Genomic DNA, 17,326 nt, shown 5'->3' on the forward strand with positions numbered 1-17,326 from the left:
CGCCGAACACTTATTTAGGGACGGAGGGAGTAACAGACAAGATGGTTATCGAAGTAGAAAAGTCGTATTTTATGGCGGCCAAGCCAATGTACGACTACCATCCTTAAAATGAAGGATGTCAAATCACTCCTATTACGTATAGTTAGTTTACAAATTCCATGCTGATATGGGTTCCAAACTCACTATCAAAATTCCTACAATATCAAACGTTCGTCGATCTGAGCTATTCTCATCGAGGAATAGTATATATTAACCAACGGGACCTGAGGTTTTTTTTTTTTTGCATGAGAGAAGGTACCATAAGTCGATAATAGCAAGGACAATTTCGTATTTGTAACTGATCATTCAAAAAATAACAAGGGAGATGTGGAAAAGAAACAGAGAGGAAAACTAAATTCGGAATGGTGGGATGCTAAGACGGAGACTATGGAGGAATCTGAAATTGATGAAAATGAGCTTGCTTGGGCAGCAGACCCTATTTTGACCTTTGTTTGTGATTCAACTACAAAATTTAGAAATCGGTTGATGTAAGGACATGTAATTTCAGAAATTATTAAAATGTTTATTTGATATTGTAAATGAGGAAAGTGTGAAATTTGTTGAGTTTAATTGATTTGGGATTTGAATGATAGAATTACAATTAGAGGGAGTGCAAGTGTATTTTTTGTATATGCTAGTATATAAGGGGTGTGTTTGTTGTAGGAGATTAAAAATCTCCCATCTCTCCCTCCCTCCTCTCCCGATCTCCCTCTTTCTTGGCATCTCCCTCTCCCTCTCCCTCTTACTCTCACTCAAAAACCCACCAATAGAACTTCAACCCTCCATCAATCAACCTCCTAACCTTCACCTCTTCGTGTATTGGAGCTCGTATTGCATTCGTAGGAGTTCAGTGGTTTGTATTTGGCTCGGTGTTGATTTTGGAGGTCGAGGCCCGATCTCTCTCCGTGTTGGCTCTCCAACCTCGAGATAGGGATTTCTAGCTCTTTCTATATGCCTATGAGTTGAATGTGTGCTTTGATCGTGCTTGAAATCGTTGGTTTAATTGTTGAGAATAGTTTCAAAAATCTACAGAAAATCTGTTCGAACTAGAATGGTATCGATACCATTTGGCATAGGTATCGATACCTTTGAGTTCAAGATCCAGAAAATTACTTGTTATCGATACCATTTGTTCTAAGTATCGATACCCTTGCGTCTGGAATGCCTCTTGGTCAAATGGTATCGATACCATTTGGCTAGGTATCGATACCTTTGGCTTAGAGGCAGTTTTTCAGCTTTGTTCTAAACTTCATCTTTTGACCCCCATTACTTCTAACACCTCGAAAACACCTTTAAACCATCTCTAAGCTTGGTTACTCGTCCTTTGATGATTCGTTGATCGTTTTCACTCTCTAAACAATCGTTAAGTGTCATCTTAGGTTTGTTGTAAATGGGAAATGTACCGTAAAGCTAGTTTAGGGTACCATAGGCTATCTGAGGTGCCGTAGTGAGTATTATGGGTAGACGTGAGCATGTCTAGCAGGACCCCTTGTCCTCTTGATTCGTTGAGCTATTATTTTTCTAATAGCGTTCGTTATCTTAGGTTTAAGAATCGATATAGGCGGGTCGTATGTCATATAGCTAATATGGGTTGGTAGGTTACTTTGAGATATGGTGAGAATGTATATAATTGCTTATATGCGATACGGTAGATTGTTGGCATCGTAATGCTACGTGATTGATTAAAAGGACTTTTGGATTCGATTGAATGATCTGATGTTTGTGAAGGGGAAGTGGAATGAATGTGGATAACAAATAGATAGAGTATTGTGTGTATATATATATAGGGCTTAGTATGTTATGTAAGATGCGGATCTGTAAACTAATGAAAAGGCATAAACATGTATGTTTGTGGAATTACGTAATGGTTAATCGAAGTTTTGTGGTACAATTGATAGATTGATGATGAAATTGATTATGAAACGATGACGATTATGAAATGTGTGAGAAGTGACCCACGTGGTCATTATTGAGGGAATAGGCTCGGGGTGACTCTACGCTCGAGGGAACTAGACCCGAGGTGACCCAGCTGATTATTATTATTGAGGGAATAGACTCGGGATGACCCTACGCTCGAGGGAACTAGACCCGAGGTGACCCAACTGATTATTATTATTGAGAGAATAGACTCAGGGTGACCTTACGCTCGAGGAAACTAGACCCAAGGTGACCCTAGTGATTATTGATGGGAAATATCTGATTAAAATGAAAGATTTTGTAATGAAGGGATTTGACAATGATGACTGTAAACACGAGAAAGATTGTAGTATCGTACGAAGAATAATAAGATGATTTAAAAATTGGTTATAGACTAAGGTGAATTGACGTGAGTTTATTGATGTATCTAGTTTGAGGAGTAAACGGTTAGTGACTTTCCGCTGAAGTCTAGATTAATCCTTTTATCAAAGCGTGCAACTCGTTGGAAATCGTTCATGCTTTGGGCGTGTCTGTCTATACTCATTCATTCATGGTGCATGATTCATCACATTTCCATATAGTTTGAGCATAAAAATCTCTACTGGGCGTGTGTTTGCTCAAACCTATTATCATTTCAGGTACAACACAAGGGCATAGGCATGGAATGTTTGGAGTGCATGCGGATATTGCTGTCAAAAGCTATTTTCAAGAGTTGTTCTAACATCAGTATAAAAGAAACCGTATTGCGCTTTATCGTTTATTTTTGGAATGTTGTAATTGTTAAACAGGTTTATCTAAATTTGGGAGTCGTAATATCTTTTGGGGTATTATTTCTATTATCGCGAGGATTTCAATTATTCAAAATTATTATTATTCATGTTGAAAATCGAGGGCGTGACAGTTGATTGGAAAGCATTAATATAAATTTGGCACATTATTAATGAGACGAAACGATCAATCAAAGCCCCAAAAAGTGCCAGACGCCATCAAAATAAGGCTCAAATCAACCGTCAACCAGTATGGTTAGCAACTATCTCAAACAGTCGAATTGAAGATAATTGCAAATTTTACAGGATACATCTTCTTACCTATAAGCTATATTATAGGGGTGCAACATGCCAAGTGAAAAAGTAATTCAGGTAAAAAGTGACAAGCATGGATTAAGTTGACATATTTACATGGACATGTACACCTGAATCATTAAGATGGAATTTCAGCATTTGATGTAGAACCAGCGTTGACACCTTCACAAACGTTGTGTCGGCAGAGTGGGCATACACTGAAGGCAATACCAGAGGAGCCAAAAGAAAAAGAATAATCAATTTACTGGAAGAGAAAACTGCTTAAAATAAAAGCAAAATGCTATTCTTCAAAAACTTGTTCACACAATCATTCACCATAGTAACGTGGCAGTGACATTTGCACAATTAAAAGACATCTTGATTTACAGGCTACTTGTGAGAGTTTTCTTTTTTTGGTGCAACGGAAATTACTTGTGATAAGAGTTACCACTGCAAAACTCAATCGTGTGCAAATTTGTGTATATATCTTTTATCCGTATGGCATTAACCCCAATCAAGCAAGCAAATACAGATAAGAGGACATACCCGTGTATCTCTTTAAGCCATTTATCAACACACAACATATGATACTCATGGTGGCAAGGAAGAACTCTGATTTTGTCACCTTCTTCATACTCGACCAAACAAATGTAACACCTGTTGATCATGTTCCCGTTTATCAACAAACAGGGTTAAGCTGAAGAGCTGAACATTATAATATCCTACACAAGTACATTTGTGTATTTTAAGTGTGTGATGAGAGTATTATCAACTACTATGACATTTTTGCAAACCATTTTACTTGTGTTTGAAGGCAAGTTATACAGCTCATCTTTTCAGGGAACAACTAAATTAGAATAAAGAAACTCATTCCAAATAAGAGCATTAACGTGCAAGGTCAGCCATACACCTCGTTCTGGTCAAGACTGTACAAATTCTCAGGTAGAAAATCATTTTCCTTGTAAATTATCTCCAATGTGCTTGACCAGGCAGTGAAGGTCATAAGATGCTATAGAAATTTTTTATAATAAACTCTTATTATTGATATCACATAAAACATGGAATCAAATTTCAGAATCCAGCATTATAGCATCGATCATACTAGTACAGCCACGCCCTCTTAGTAGTCAAATTTTTTGCTTTCTTTGCAAATGTGTAACCAGTTGAGAAAAATACAAGATTATAGTATAAGACAACAAATAATTCACTGAACTTGAATTTAAAACAATTCCAACGTCTATGGGTAGATGTCATTCTGTAACCAGATTTCGATAAGGTGAAACACAGCATCCATTTTAAGCATTATCTTGATACAACTTTCTTGTTTAACTGTGAAGAAATACAGGCAATGATGGAACCAAAGAATAGATAGTTCAGTTCGCAAACCAAAACATTACCAAACGCCTTCTATGCCATAAAAGAAGGTTTCCTGAAAACCCACAATGCAGGTATTGTTCTATCATTTTATTCAATGACCATATCCATTATTAGTAAATGAAATGCTAATTCTATTCCATAATTTAGTCATTATTAGCAATAGCTGGTACACAAGAAAGCAATTTCTTTTCTATAAGTGGGATAAAGGGGCTTACTGTTCCACATCACTAGATTCACTTTCAGTTGCACATGACCTTTTGTGACTCTTGACGGGAAACAAGTTTACAACAGACTCTGGAGCTGGGACAGAGAGCATGGATAGCGAAAGAGACAAAGGTTGGCGATGAATCTCGTCCAAAACCTACAGATCACATTAAAAGAGGTGCACTAAAAATCATCAACTTTATCTTAAACAACATAACAGCAAGAATAAAATCAAACATTTTCACATTATACACAGCATATAACAATAGGAAATAAATGCATCCTGCACCTATCATTTATCAAACAGAAGGGAGGAAAAAGGTGCATCATATATGTATGTAAAACAACAAATAATTGTAAAACGCAAAAATAAATGGCAAACTAATGCAGTCATTCATTCACTGCTTGCAACTAGGATTAGCAATATCTTCAAGACATGCACATCATATTCAAGCATAGGCAAATAAATTGGTCAGCCCAACCCAAACAAGTGAGATGCAGACATGAGGCCCATAACTGAGGGTATGGAAAAACCACTAAAAAATCAACTGGCTCAATACAAGCAGTTTATCTCTCATTCAAGGTCCCCAACAATGGCCAATCCCCTTGCATAGGACATAAAGATTTGGCATACTAAGATTTTCTTCGAACTTTGTGAACAAAATGTCGTTGATTTAATGAAATGTCCTTTCTGGTGGACCACTATGCAGTTCCCCAGGAATAGGTACAACTGCTTCTAAATTATCCATCTTTCTGTGATTCAAATGTACGGGCCCTTGGGATCAGCTTGAGCAGACCACAGAGGGGTCAGGTTGAGCGGGTGGGAGCTGGTTGATTGGAAGGTTAGATTCTGAATGCAGAAAAAGCAGTTCCTTCGTTGGATTTGGTTTCCAGTCTCCTATTCCATATAGCCTGATGCAAGCTTGGGGAAGTACTGTAAAATGTAAATACTCATGTAAACCCCTATTAAAAGGCTGTTCTTCGTAGGATAGAGAGTTTGTGAGATTAAAGTTTTAGACGCTGGCAATTATTTTATACTTGTTTGAAGATCATCGCAAAGCCACTACAACTCCATGGATGTAGACCCTGGTATTGGGTGCAACACGTAAATCTCACGTCTTGTTATGTGTGTGCTTGGTAAACTTCCGTTCAATTAGAACTGGCAGCAGGTCAGATTCCGATCGTGCCTGCAGGTCGCATCAAAACCACCTTGACTGGATCTGAATCTAAATCTGACAAAATCCATTTAGAGTGTTAGTTTGAATTCAAATCCAACGTAATGGATATCCGCACCAATTCACAATGACAAGACAAGACTTGCCCTACTGGGGCAGCAGCACCAGAGCGGCAGAAATCATCAGACCTTTTCCACTCAACTGCTTGAATCCCACTCTCGACATCAGCAAGTTTGATCTTTTCCCAAGCATCTCCCAATCACACCACATATCTCACCCCACTCCCTCCCTATGTTTCATTATCAGCAGATGTATATATACCATATACATGCCTATGTACTAGTGTGTGTGTGTGTGTGTGTGGGGGGGGGGGGGGGGGTGTGTGTGTGTGTATAGGTAGATCTGTTACATGTGAGGACCATTACTCATCTTCCATAAACAAATCGCCTGACCTATTTTATTCTCTCTTGCAGAATCAAATGAAACCAAAACTCTAACTAATAGTGGTGTGAACCGAACTGAAGTAGTAAACTAACACCAAGGGATACTAACGGGGCGGGTTTGGAAACAACTATGCCTGGGAATTTTCTTTCTCCGACCATACCCCGACAGGAGATATGTTGATGCTACCATCAGTAACCCTAGCAGCAAATGATTTTCCCCGACAAATCCCCAACATATAAGCCCCCAACATCAAATCAATTCTTAAACTTCTAGAAGCCCTACAATTTGGTTTGAACATGCCTCAAGGAAGTGATTTGAAAGATGGAGCCACCATCATGGTCTATATTTTCCATCTCAGTAAACATCGACAAGGCATCTTGTTACCCATTGTCAATAGGCAAGGGAATTTTGACCCGTCACCAAAACTTGAACTCAATACACACTAAGAGGGTTTTGATCAACCACTTTTTGACATGACCACAAATATAACACAAGTCGACAATGCGAAATTTAAACAGGACAAATGACACTTAACTTGAAAACGACACAGACCTGGCACACGACACAATGCAGCAACGCCAACTATATGCCATGATTTGGCTATTGTTGGTTATTTTTTTGTTGGTTTTTTAATTTATGAAATCATGGTGGTGTCGAAAATGTGCTCATTTTTGCTGTGGATTAATTACATTAATTATGTGCTCATTTTTACATGTATAATTTTACATATATCATCCGAAGATTTTTTTTATTAAAAGCGTTAACTATGTCAGACCGCACATGAGACGATTTTAATCAGGTTGGGTTAGTGTCAAGATATATGACACGTTTTATTTAACATGTATTTTGATACGAAGCCAAAATGACACTACACATCCACCCCTATTTGCCATCACCATCACTTCTCAAAATTACGACCATGAGGGAAAAAGAGATGAAGGCCATGAGAAAGAACAAAGAAAAACTGGGAGAACAATCAGTCGAGCATAAGAGAGACAGGCAAGAAGTCTTTCCGCTGTAGAAAGAGTGAGATAGAGTGATGAGAGACACACATGAGATCGTCGTTCAAGACATTATACACATTTTGATTTAAAAAACGCCGTGCTTTTGGCTAGGTATTACACTTTCTTCTGCATGCTTCCTGAGTACCAAGTTGCACCGCTTTTGGCATTCTTTAACATAACTCTAAATTAGTGATAACAAAAATTAAGACAATTCCACGACATGTAAACTCCTATTTGCTCCATGACCATCCATAGATATTCTAGAAATCTAGCCCATTATGACAAATATTGCAAAAGAAATAAGCAACTTTCTTTGCATCCTTACATTTGGTAATCCTCGGGCCATGTAACTACTTATACGTCCCACTACGGATGGCAATTTACGTCTTCCACATTTCTTTCCCGTTTCCCCCAAAGAGCTGGTAATGAGATTCAGATCCCAAGATGTTTGGTCAGGAATGGTATATGGTTCCCTCATCCTGCGTTGTTTTCATAAAGGTTAAAATGATAAATTAGGTTAATGAGTCTTAAACTCACCAGTCATGGCTTTGTGGGAAGAAGTTGCAACCTTAGCAACCCGTATAACTTATTGTTTTACCATGCAGCATAAAATATAACTTTCTTCCTTTTGTTTTCTTATTAACCTTGTTTTTAGCGAAACACGTCTACCATCTGCAACGCCGATCTCTTGTTTTCCTTCACTGTCTTTCTATATGGCCCCCTCTTTGACTAGAATAGATGACTTATCTTCTCTCTTCCTATCTTTCAAACAAAATTCTCCTCTTCTTTCTTTTTTTCTTTTTCTCTTGTTATCATGAGACTCTCTGTCTCCTTCAATCTCTCATGGTCAAAGCTTGAAAAGCAGTAGCAATAGACAATGGAAACAAGATGCCGGCATCAATTTTTACAGTGACATGGAGAACACTGGTAGATGGAGGCACCATCCCTCAAATCAATCGCTTGAGGTACAACGAAATCATTTCACAACTTCCAATAGGTCTTCCACGGGGCAAAAACGTCCCTACATACTGAGGATCCATTCGGGTAGACAAAATCCACTCCCAGTGAGATAAGGAAATGGTAGCATCAATAAATCCCACAATTTGAGTCGCAAAGTTCCCAAAAAATAAAAGGGAGTGGCGAAGAATATTTGGGGGATAAGGATGGGCCCCAACCCAACACGTTGCCATAAATACTTCCCGCGCTATAGTACTTCTATTTCAGAAAAAGATGAAAGAAATTTGAAGAAGTTCGCAATGTTGACTGATGGATGCAATCAATACAATAGCTTGATACATTTTGATATCATGACTTTAGGAAATGTTGGAGAACTTCATATAAGCTCCACATTTACTATGCAACATAAGTGGTGGGTGGCTAGACGTTTCAACAGAGAATATCGGTTACTCTCCCGGCAAAGAAAATGGGAGCTATTGCGAAGCAGATGACCAGCTTCGAATTGTACCAACTGTCATGTATCGTATCAGTACAATCTATCACTATCAATATTGTATCTCCCTAGTCAAACTCCCAAGAAACTTTTGGAGATGAAATCTCAAACAGTGCCTCCATATTCCTATGTTCGACTTTTATAAGTTAGTTCTCTTCATCGTAATGATGCTGATCGAATGCAGTTCCATTGGTTGGTTTTACTTCCATTAGGTGTAGTGGCGGAGTCACATGGTTCCCAATGTGCCCCCACTGCAATTTTTAATAATTTTACTTTTACCCCAAATTATAAATGCCATCAAAATTTGTATTAAAAAATTATACACATTTTTTCTCTTACAACACTTGCCTCCTTAGTATCTTTGTCAGGTTTTCAAAAAAGTACTCTTTTACGCACTTGTTTTCCATAAAGACTCATTATATATGTGTATTGTAGCAAATTTTATGTCTTAAGTTCATTTCTTTTATGTTATGGTTGTTTATTACAAGTAAAAGATAGGAAATTCTAAAATCATGCTCAATGGTTCCCTTATTACAAGTAAAAGATAGGAAATTCTAAAATCATGCTCAATGGTGCCCCCACCGACCAATATTTCTAGCTACGCCATTGATTAGGTTCAATATAAACCAAAGTCATGTGCCCGCATAATCGATATTGACTTTTCCAGTGTGACATTTCATAAATTTCTTCTGAACCCTTTAATATATCAACTACAGTGGAGTGCAATTTTGTTCACCCTCTTTCAAAGAAGTTGAACATTACCCTCCCTCTTATTGGTTGAAATGGTGTAGGTCCCACCCATGCAATACACTTTTTGATAAGCATGACATTACTTTGTGGTGGGATCCACACCATGTCAACCAATAAGGAGGGCAATGTTCACCCTCTTTTAAGGAGGGTGAACAAAATTGAATTCACTACAGTGAACTTAATATATTTGATAAGCATGACATAGCATACATGAATGCAATAGAAGGAACCAAAGGATGTGCAACCCATATAATTGTATTACTGTTGTTTGATCTCTAGATGGATTCAAAACAAGAAAATTATCAAAATCTGGTTAGAAGCTATGTGCCTCTTCATAAAAACCAGCAAACAAAAACCAGAAGACAAATGGAAATTCTTTCCATTATTGAAAAAATGAACCAACTCAATTTATGAACAAACTCACATTTCCATACCCAATACAGTGATAACATTGTGCCAAGGTCTCAACAAGCCACTGTGGTGTGAACTCACAAATTTCTACACCCACTAATGGTGAAACAAGTCCAACAGATCATCTTGTGATTGATTCAGATGTTTTGATACACACTTTAAGCAGTCATTCATGAAGCACACATACATTCACGGACATGTATCAATCCATTGCCCAGGTGCTACATGAGATAACTTGTCACTTGGATTCAGTATTTTCAGAGCAAGCAGATCAAGAGCAAACAGCCATACGTGACCCAAAAATCCCCTATATGCAAAAGACTATCTAAATAATTTCTTTTTCCCACAGGAACAAAGATTCAAAAGGATATGAAGATGTGGGCCATATAGCAAAAAGTTAAAAGACCTACGTCTCGGAGAGAGAAAGGCATGTAAATGTGGAATGCATATTGGGAAAAAAAAAAAAAAGGTGATGCTTTAAGATTGGATTTTAGCATAGGATTAGCTCTTGAAAACGAAAAATGGGCCAAATTAAGCAAATAATTTAAAAAGGTGAATGTCAAGGTATCAAAAAAATCTACCTCAAACAAAGCCTCGGAAAGCATGACTATCCGTGAAATACTTGCAAAAGTACTCGATTCTTCACCCATGAAGAGTGAATCACATGAACAAGTGCCATCAGGGTGGATCCCAGATGCACAGAAAGTAGTTTGCCGACCTCCCTCATCTAGGCCACTTCGGATTCTTTCGGAGATCTGCGTATATTATCAAGATAGGACATTGTTAAAAAAAAACCTATGGTATGCAAGAAAAAAGAGCAAAAACTACAGAGGTTTACTGTGCTGTTAAGTCCACGAAGTGTGCATTTGGCACTGCGAAGGGTTACAGAGTTTACATGAAAACCAAATGCATAATTGCATGTACTGATGTACCTTAGTGCAGGATGATAAATAATTGTCCAAAGTATTAACATATCAGATCAGGATATACAACCCCACTTCGCTTGGGACACTAAAAAATCCAAAATACCTTTTTCTATAGAAAAGATACATGCTGTTCAAACAAACAATCGAGTTCACTAGCCACTGGACATTTCGAGGCTTCCTAGACGTTAGACGGACAACAAATAACATTGATGAGATGGATGTATATGTGATAGCCCTATAAAATGCAACAAGACAATAGAACCCTTAAGAATGTATCGCAAGCTTGCCTTACTAGACTAGGAAAAAAAAATCCTGAATATGCTCATCCAGAATGGCCATGAGTACATAAGCATCAACGAGAGGAGGGAGAATATGCTCCTCCAGAACGACCATGAATATGCATTGGTCAAAGCCTTAAAGAAACATATTGATGTCTGATAAGTCACAAAATTAGAATTCCACCAACTTCCACTTAACATTTGAAACTTAAAAACCACCATCACAATCAAATCCATCAAAGTAAAAGCAGTAGAAGTGATGTCAGTCGCATGTGACACTGAGGCAGAAAGGTCTCCTCGAGCCTAAGCACAAGGCACAAATAAAGCATGAAGCTGGGCAAAGTAAAAAACGAGTAACAAATATTAGTATTGTATATACTTGCAGTAGAAAGCAATTGGAATATGTAACAAGAATACGGTGAAGTCTTTAACATATCAAATAAAAGCATAATCAGTATCAACACTTCACTTAGTATATCCTTTAATAAAATTCCAAATTGTAAATAGTAGTAATTGAAAAGTTAGTGGTAAAGTTTAGATATATATTGTGCCATTCAAAACACTATGATTTGAGTAACAACGTCTTAAAATTAGAATGCAAAAATAAAAAAGATTAAGCACAATTATGCTACTTAAAACCGATTATGATTTCAAGCATATCAATTAGAGACGCTTCAACTATGAGAAGATAGACACACAATTTGATTTGACCACTAACAAGGTCCACCTTTCCGAGGACTAGACTACTATTAAGGAGCGTGTGACAGAGAATTATGTGGGCCTTATAGAAGAGGCATGACATCATGACCTAATTTTGAGGCCCTTTCTTTGAGCCTTCACGAGTATGGCCTTTTTGCAGGGCTAAGCACACGTTAGCATTGTTCTCAAAAAGACCTGAATGGTAAAAAGCCATCCAAAATTCAAGCGGAATAAAAAGATACGGAGTAAGAAAAACTTCCCAAATAACTTTTCGTGATATGAAGTCTAGAAAATCAAACAAGATTGGAAAGAACTTCCAACCTGGCGTAATAAATTTTGCTTTGAAGTCCAAGCGAATCTCTGGCATAATTGATAAATCCTATTCATTTTGGATTCCTATTTATTCTGTAGGAACGTTGGTAATCCAGATAAAACCTATTCATTTTTGGATTCCTATATGATTTTAACACTATTTGGCATAATGGATAAAACCTGTTCAATTTGGATTCCTATTTATTTTGTAGAAATGTTTTGGTAATCCAGATAAAAACATAAGGAGTTACTTAAAGACATCACCTCAGATCTTAGTTGCCGCCGTCGTTCATTCCGGCGATGCCTTCTACTACCGAAGTATTCAGACTCACGGCTGACTCCATCGTAATGAAGATCACCACTCAAGTCAAGTAACCATCTGTCATGAGATCCCAGATCATCAGCATGGCCAGTTGTGAAAACTATAGTGGGGGAATCATTATTATGCCTCCTAAAACTGCGTCTCGATAAAGCATCCCAAAATAGTCTCCTACTATTCCTCCTTGCCTCACGGTTACTTATTTCAGCAATGCTACTAGACAAAATGTTGGATGAGATACTCACCACATCTACCTGAAGTAAACCGCCAGTTCTCAAAGTCAAATCTTGATCAGTAGGGATTGCAAGTTGATTACTGTCATCTCCAAACCAATGAAGACTCAATACAGAATCAGAAATAACGGAAAGAGAGCCAGACGCAGAAGTATTTGGGGCCACGACAGAATTCTCATTATTCCCAACTTGCTGATTCTCGGAAGGATGCTCCTGTATCACACTGCCTGAATTTATGTCCTCCGGACTCACAGACACAGTTTGGTTTTCTGAACTATTAGCAGAAATTGACTCTAGATATTGCTGTTTTACCGGATGAGAAACTGATTCTTTGCTCTCCGAAAGGGTTTTACATGGGTTACTTACCTCAGTATCATTTCTCAAACCATATTGAGCAAAGTTGTCCTCAAAGGAACCGGTACTGCTTCCAGATGAGGCTCCAACTTCAGTTTTGGTATCATCAGATCCACTCTCTGAATCAGGTCTTGCGGACAATTCTGTACAGGAGCAACGCGATTCATCGCTAGCAGGAGGAAAATTTTCTACCGAGCTTATGAGAGATTTGTCTGCATATTCTTCCATCTGCAGTAAATGGGCAAAAAAAAATTAATTTCAGCTGCGAAATTCTTCCATTGTAACAGGTTTCATGCAACATATCAAGTTGAAGAACTTTCCTTTTGGATCTTACCCTATGGGAACATTAACAGTCAAAATTATCCATCATACAAGTTCCAAATCCACATTTGCTTAGAATACCTTAGAATGTTAACCAAAAAAGCACGGATATGATCACTTAGGGCTGCAAACGAGCCGACACGAGCTTTGAAGTGTTCGAGCTCGGCTCATTCAAAACTACTGAGCTCGAGCTTGAGCCCCAATAATAAAGCTCAAGCTTGGCTCATTTAGCATCCAGGTGTTACGAGCTCGGTTCATTTACTAAACGAATGTCCATAAACGAGCCAAAGCTCTAAACACGGGCCCAACTTTTATAAAAGAGCCAAGTTAAATGTAATTCGAGCTCGGCTCATTCACTAAAAGAGCTTAAAACCTGAGCTCGACTTGTTACCATAACAAGCCAAGTCCTGAGCTGCTCACTAACAACTCGGTTCAATTGCAGCCCTAGAAACACGGAAATTATGCATGAACATAGGACACAAATTCTCAAAAATTTGGGAACATAGACACGGCAACAAAGATGGGGGAAAAAAAAGTAGTATCAAAAAATTACAAATTTTCTAGTTGTTATTCATATTATAAATAACACACTTCTTGTTGAGTATTTTATAAAAAAACAACCAAAAATAATCTTAAAATTTACACATCTTACATTTTACAATTAAGAATTACAACTTCACCCCCAAGACAAATTTTAAAAATTATAGGATCAACCCATGTTGTGTCCCTATCCATGTCTAGCTGCTGAGACACATGTCCCCTACTTAAATTTATACGGCTAAGCAGCGTGCTGAGTCCCATACGGCAGAGTAGACATGAAACAAAAATGATACTCACACAACAATCCAAACACAACAACTTACATAATCTCTCACATACATGTGGGGTCCACACATAGTAGTGTGTGTGGAGCCCACGTGTATGTGAGAGGTTGTGTATGGTGTTGTGTTTGGATTGTTGTGTGAGTAGCATTGTTGGACATGAAAACATAGCGACACTCCGCAGGGCTTAAGCCTGGTAATTGCGCAGTATATGTGGGTCATGGGACAACATTTACACGAGGGTAAATCCAGCAAAAGACTTGGACACCCCCGTCATCAATGACAATTGTCCAATTATTAATACATGGGTGAGCAAACATTTTCCATATTCAAATTCACCTCAACCTTCAAGGAGTTTTTTCAGAATCCCAAAGCAATAAACCTAGACTCGTTAATGGAAACCAAATTGAACCAAGAATCAAATAATAATTCAATGATTCCCAGATAATGAATAAACCCTAACACGCGCACAACCTCATCATACAAAATAAAAAATTAAAAAAAAATGAAGTGATGAATCTCAATCTCAAGTCTTTATGGATAATTGCGTGGGAATATAAACAGCCACACATAGTATGTATATATATGTATATGTAATAGTACCTCTGAGGGCGATTGAGAAGTGGAGGAACCACAGATGAGAGAAGAGAGCAAGCGCCTTGTGCGATTGGGTCTACAATCAGATGGGCGGCGTTCCAGGCGACTGGTGCTCGAACCCATTTCAAGTTCTAGAGAGAGAGAGAGAGAGAGAGAGAGAGATGGGAGAATATGGAGGAGTGAGTGAGACTCAAACAAAAGTCGTCTTCTCGCAACTTGGAAATGTCGACTTGTGAGTGCGTGTTTGTGTGTGTGTGAGAGCGAGAGTGTTTAGCTGTTTCCACTCGAAAAGCAATATCGACAGGAGAGAAATATTTATACAGTAATTTTCTTTTTTGAATATTCAAAATTTGGAGAAAATTTTTGCCGTGCATTCAGTGGCGGAACGAAGTAGGGGCCAGGCGGGCCCCGGCCCCCAAGTTTTAAAATATTATTTTCATATTATATAGTCTCCTTTTTAAAAGTTAAATATTCTATTTTGGGTTTTTCTTTAATAAGTGTCAATTTTGTAAAGTTAATGGATAAAAATTGGTATATTTTTCATTTTGTCCCTGAAAGTAGATTTCATTTTGAAAAATTAGTGAGTAAAAGTGTAATGATGATATCTCTATAGAAGGTAAAAAAAGAAAATGGAGGTATAAGTTGATGTGAAAGATGTAATGATAATGTTTTTTTAATAAGTTGAAGTTACGAAGCAGAATATTTAAAAAGGAACGGAGGGAGTATAGTTTTAAGGGACGCGGGGCTCTGGGCAGTGGGCAGCAGCCCCTGCCCACACCTCACACACACCTCACACGGCACCGTTTTGGGAAGGAAAGAAAAACCAAACTTTTCGTTTGCAATCCTATAGAGCATAAACGTGATTATGAGAGCTCTAGAGTTAAAATTTAATTATGTCTCTTTAGAATAATATGATCAGAATAATAAGATTTTCTTGTCAATTCAAACGGATTGAAAATTTGAGCACTTAGTTTTTTAATCATATTTTTTAATATATAAACGGTCGAAAAAAATTAAGTACGCCAAGTTTTAATTCGTTTGAACAAATACGAAGATCTTATTATTCTAATCATATTATTCTAAAGTATCATAATTAATTTTTGTCTCTAGGGCTCTCATAATTAAGTATATGCTCTTTATTTAGGATCCTGTAGATCAGAAACGTGATTATGAGAGCCCTATAGACAAAAATTAATTATATCTCTTTAGAATAATATGATCAGAATAAGATCTTCTTATCTGTTCAAACGAATTAAAAATTAGCGCACTTAATTTTTTTAGACCGTTTATATATTAAAAAATATGATTAAAAATTTAAGTGCTTCAATTTTCAATCCGTTTGAATTGACGCGAAGATCTTATTGTTCTGATCATATTATTCTAAAGAAACATAATTAAATTTTAACTCTATGACTTTCATAATCACGTTTCTGCTTTATAGGATTGCAAACGGAGAGTTTTGTTTTTTCTTTCCTTCCCAAAACGGTGCCGTGTGAGGTGTGTGTGAGGTGTGGGCAGGGGCTGCTGTCCTGGTGGGCAGCAGAGCCCCCGCGTCCAGTTTTAAGTACTAATATCATTAGTGTAATACTTTGTTATAGTTCTAATATTCAAGTTATTTTACCTTATTATTTCTCTATTTTTTTCATAAATACAAAATAAGTATGTGAGTGTTGTGGTAGCCTAATGCAATAATAGAACAAAATAATTCATATACTTTTACTTCATTAGGCTAACATAATCTTATTAATGTACAAATGTGTTATATTGAATACCAAAAGCTCTATAATATGATAAGCATGTGCTAAGTCGACTCCCTCAGACCAAAATCCTAGCTCCACCACTTAGTGTATTTGTAAGAAAACTAAGTGCTAAAATTATTTTTCTTTCAGAAAAATTGATATCAAATCCTCACAGTATGATGAGGAATTTTTAATTGGAGACGGACTCCATTTATTTTTTGAGAATGCATATCAATAGAATTGACGGAAAAGTTAATTTTACAACTTAAAAAAGAAAATAATTTAAGAGAAGTACAGAAAGATTATTTTCATGCCCCATCCCCTCTAGGCTGCTTTAATTTGTTTCTGTACCATTTTTAGATTTTTTTTTTATCAGCAAAAGAGAATTTATAATTAATCATTGAAGAGTTACAACTATCAAAAGGGATGCGAGCATGAAACGGCATCACGACGGAGAGAACCTGACATTCCAACAAGACTGGCACCTCAGACCCCGACAATCACGTGCCACTCTCGCCCCAAGTAGAGGATGGTTGTTGGCAACAAATACAGAAACCAAAAACAGCTATACCTAAAGAAGGGTCACACCCCTGCCTCTTAACTAAGATTCCCAATCAAAACAGAACAAAACAAACAAATCCTTTGCTTAATTCTTCACCAAAGCCTTTACTAAAGCTCTTCAGAATCTTCAGAGATGAAAACTGAACCTCTCATGAAGCCTCAATCCTGATGAGCATCACTTTGTAAGATTTGTGTTTGTGTAGTCCTTGTACCAAAAATTGTAGCCAAACCCCATCATCATGAAGTATTCCTCATGTTGCAATCGGTCCTTGATTGAAGCAAAAAGCTAATGCAGCCTTTCCTTTCTAGTAATCTGCATTAGCACTTTCAGATC

The 17,326-nt window shown here is 37.4% G+C and overlaps 1 protein-coding gene across 2 annotated transcripts; it reads right to left on the bottom strand.

Moving 5' to 3' along the window:
- Positions 1 to 2,948: 2,948 nt before the first annotated feature.
- On the bottom strand, positions 2,949 to 14,978 carry LOC131318925 (uncharacterized). 2 transcript variants are annotated; one of them, XM_058348984.1, is made up of 6 exons: positions 14,699 to 14,978; positions 12,312 to 13,181; positions 10,414 to 10,587; positions 4,610 to 4,755; positions 3,564 to 3,674; positions 2,949 to 3,235 (listed from the first exon to the last, which is right to left on the bottom strand). In XM_058348984.1, exons 1-6 carry the CDS (start codon positions 14,813 to 14,815, stop codon positions 3,157 to 3,159), a joined length of 1,497 nt encoding a protein of 498 aa, XP_058204967.1. In that variant the 5' UTR covers positions 14,816 to 14,978; the 3' UTR covers positions 2,949 to 3,156. The 2 variants fall into 2 exon arrangements, with proteins under 2 accessions (XP_058204967.1, XP_058204961.1); XM_058348978.1 differs by having other exon boundaries at positions 2,949 to 3,674; positions 14,699 to 14,946.
- Positions 14,979 to 17,326: the final 2,348 nt, after the last annotated feature.

Source organism: Rhododendron vialii, chromosome 1a (assembly GCF_030253575.1).
Source record: "Rhododendron vialii isolate Sample 1 chromosome 1a, ASM3025357v1".
Taxonomy (NCBI): domain Eukaryota; kingdom Viridiplantae; phylum Streptophyta; class Magnoliopsida; order Ericales; family Ericaceae; genus Rhododendron; species Rhododendron vialii.

Coding starts and splice junctions, on each gene's coding strand:
- LOC131318925 (XM_058348978.1), bottom strand. CDS start 14,815: ATGGGTTCGAGCACCAGTCGCCTGGAACGCCGCCCATCTGATTGTAGA. Junction 13,182..14,698: donor CTTCTCAATCGCCCTCAGAG/GTACTATTACAT, acceptor CATTTACTGCAG/ATGGAAGAATATGCAGACAA. Junction 3,675..4,609: donor GAATCTAGTGATGTGGAACA/GTAAGCCCCTTT, acceptor CATGATCAACAG/GTGTTACATTTGTTTGGTCG.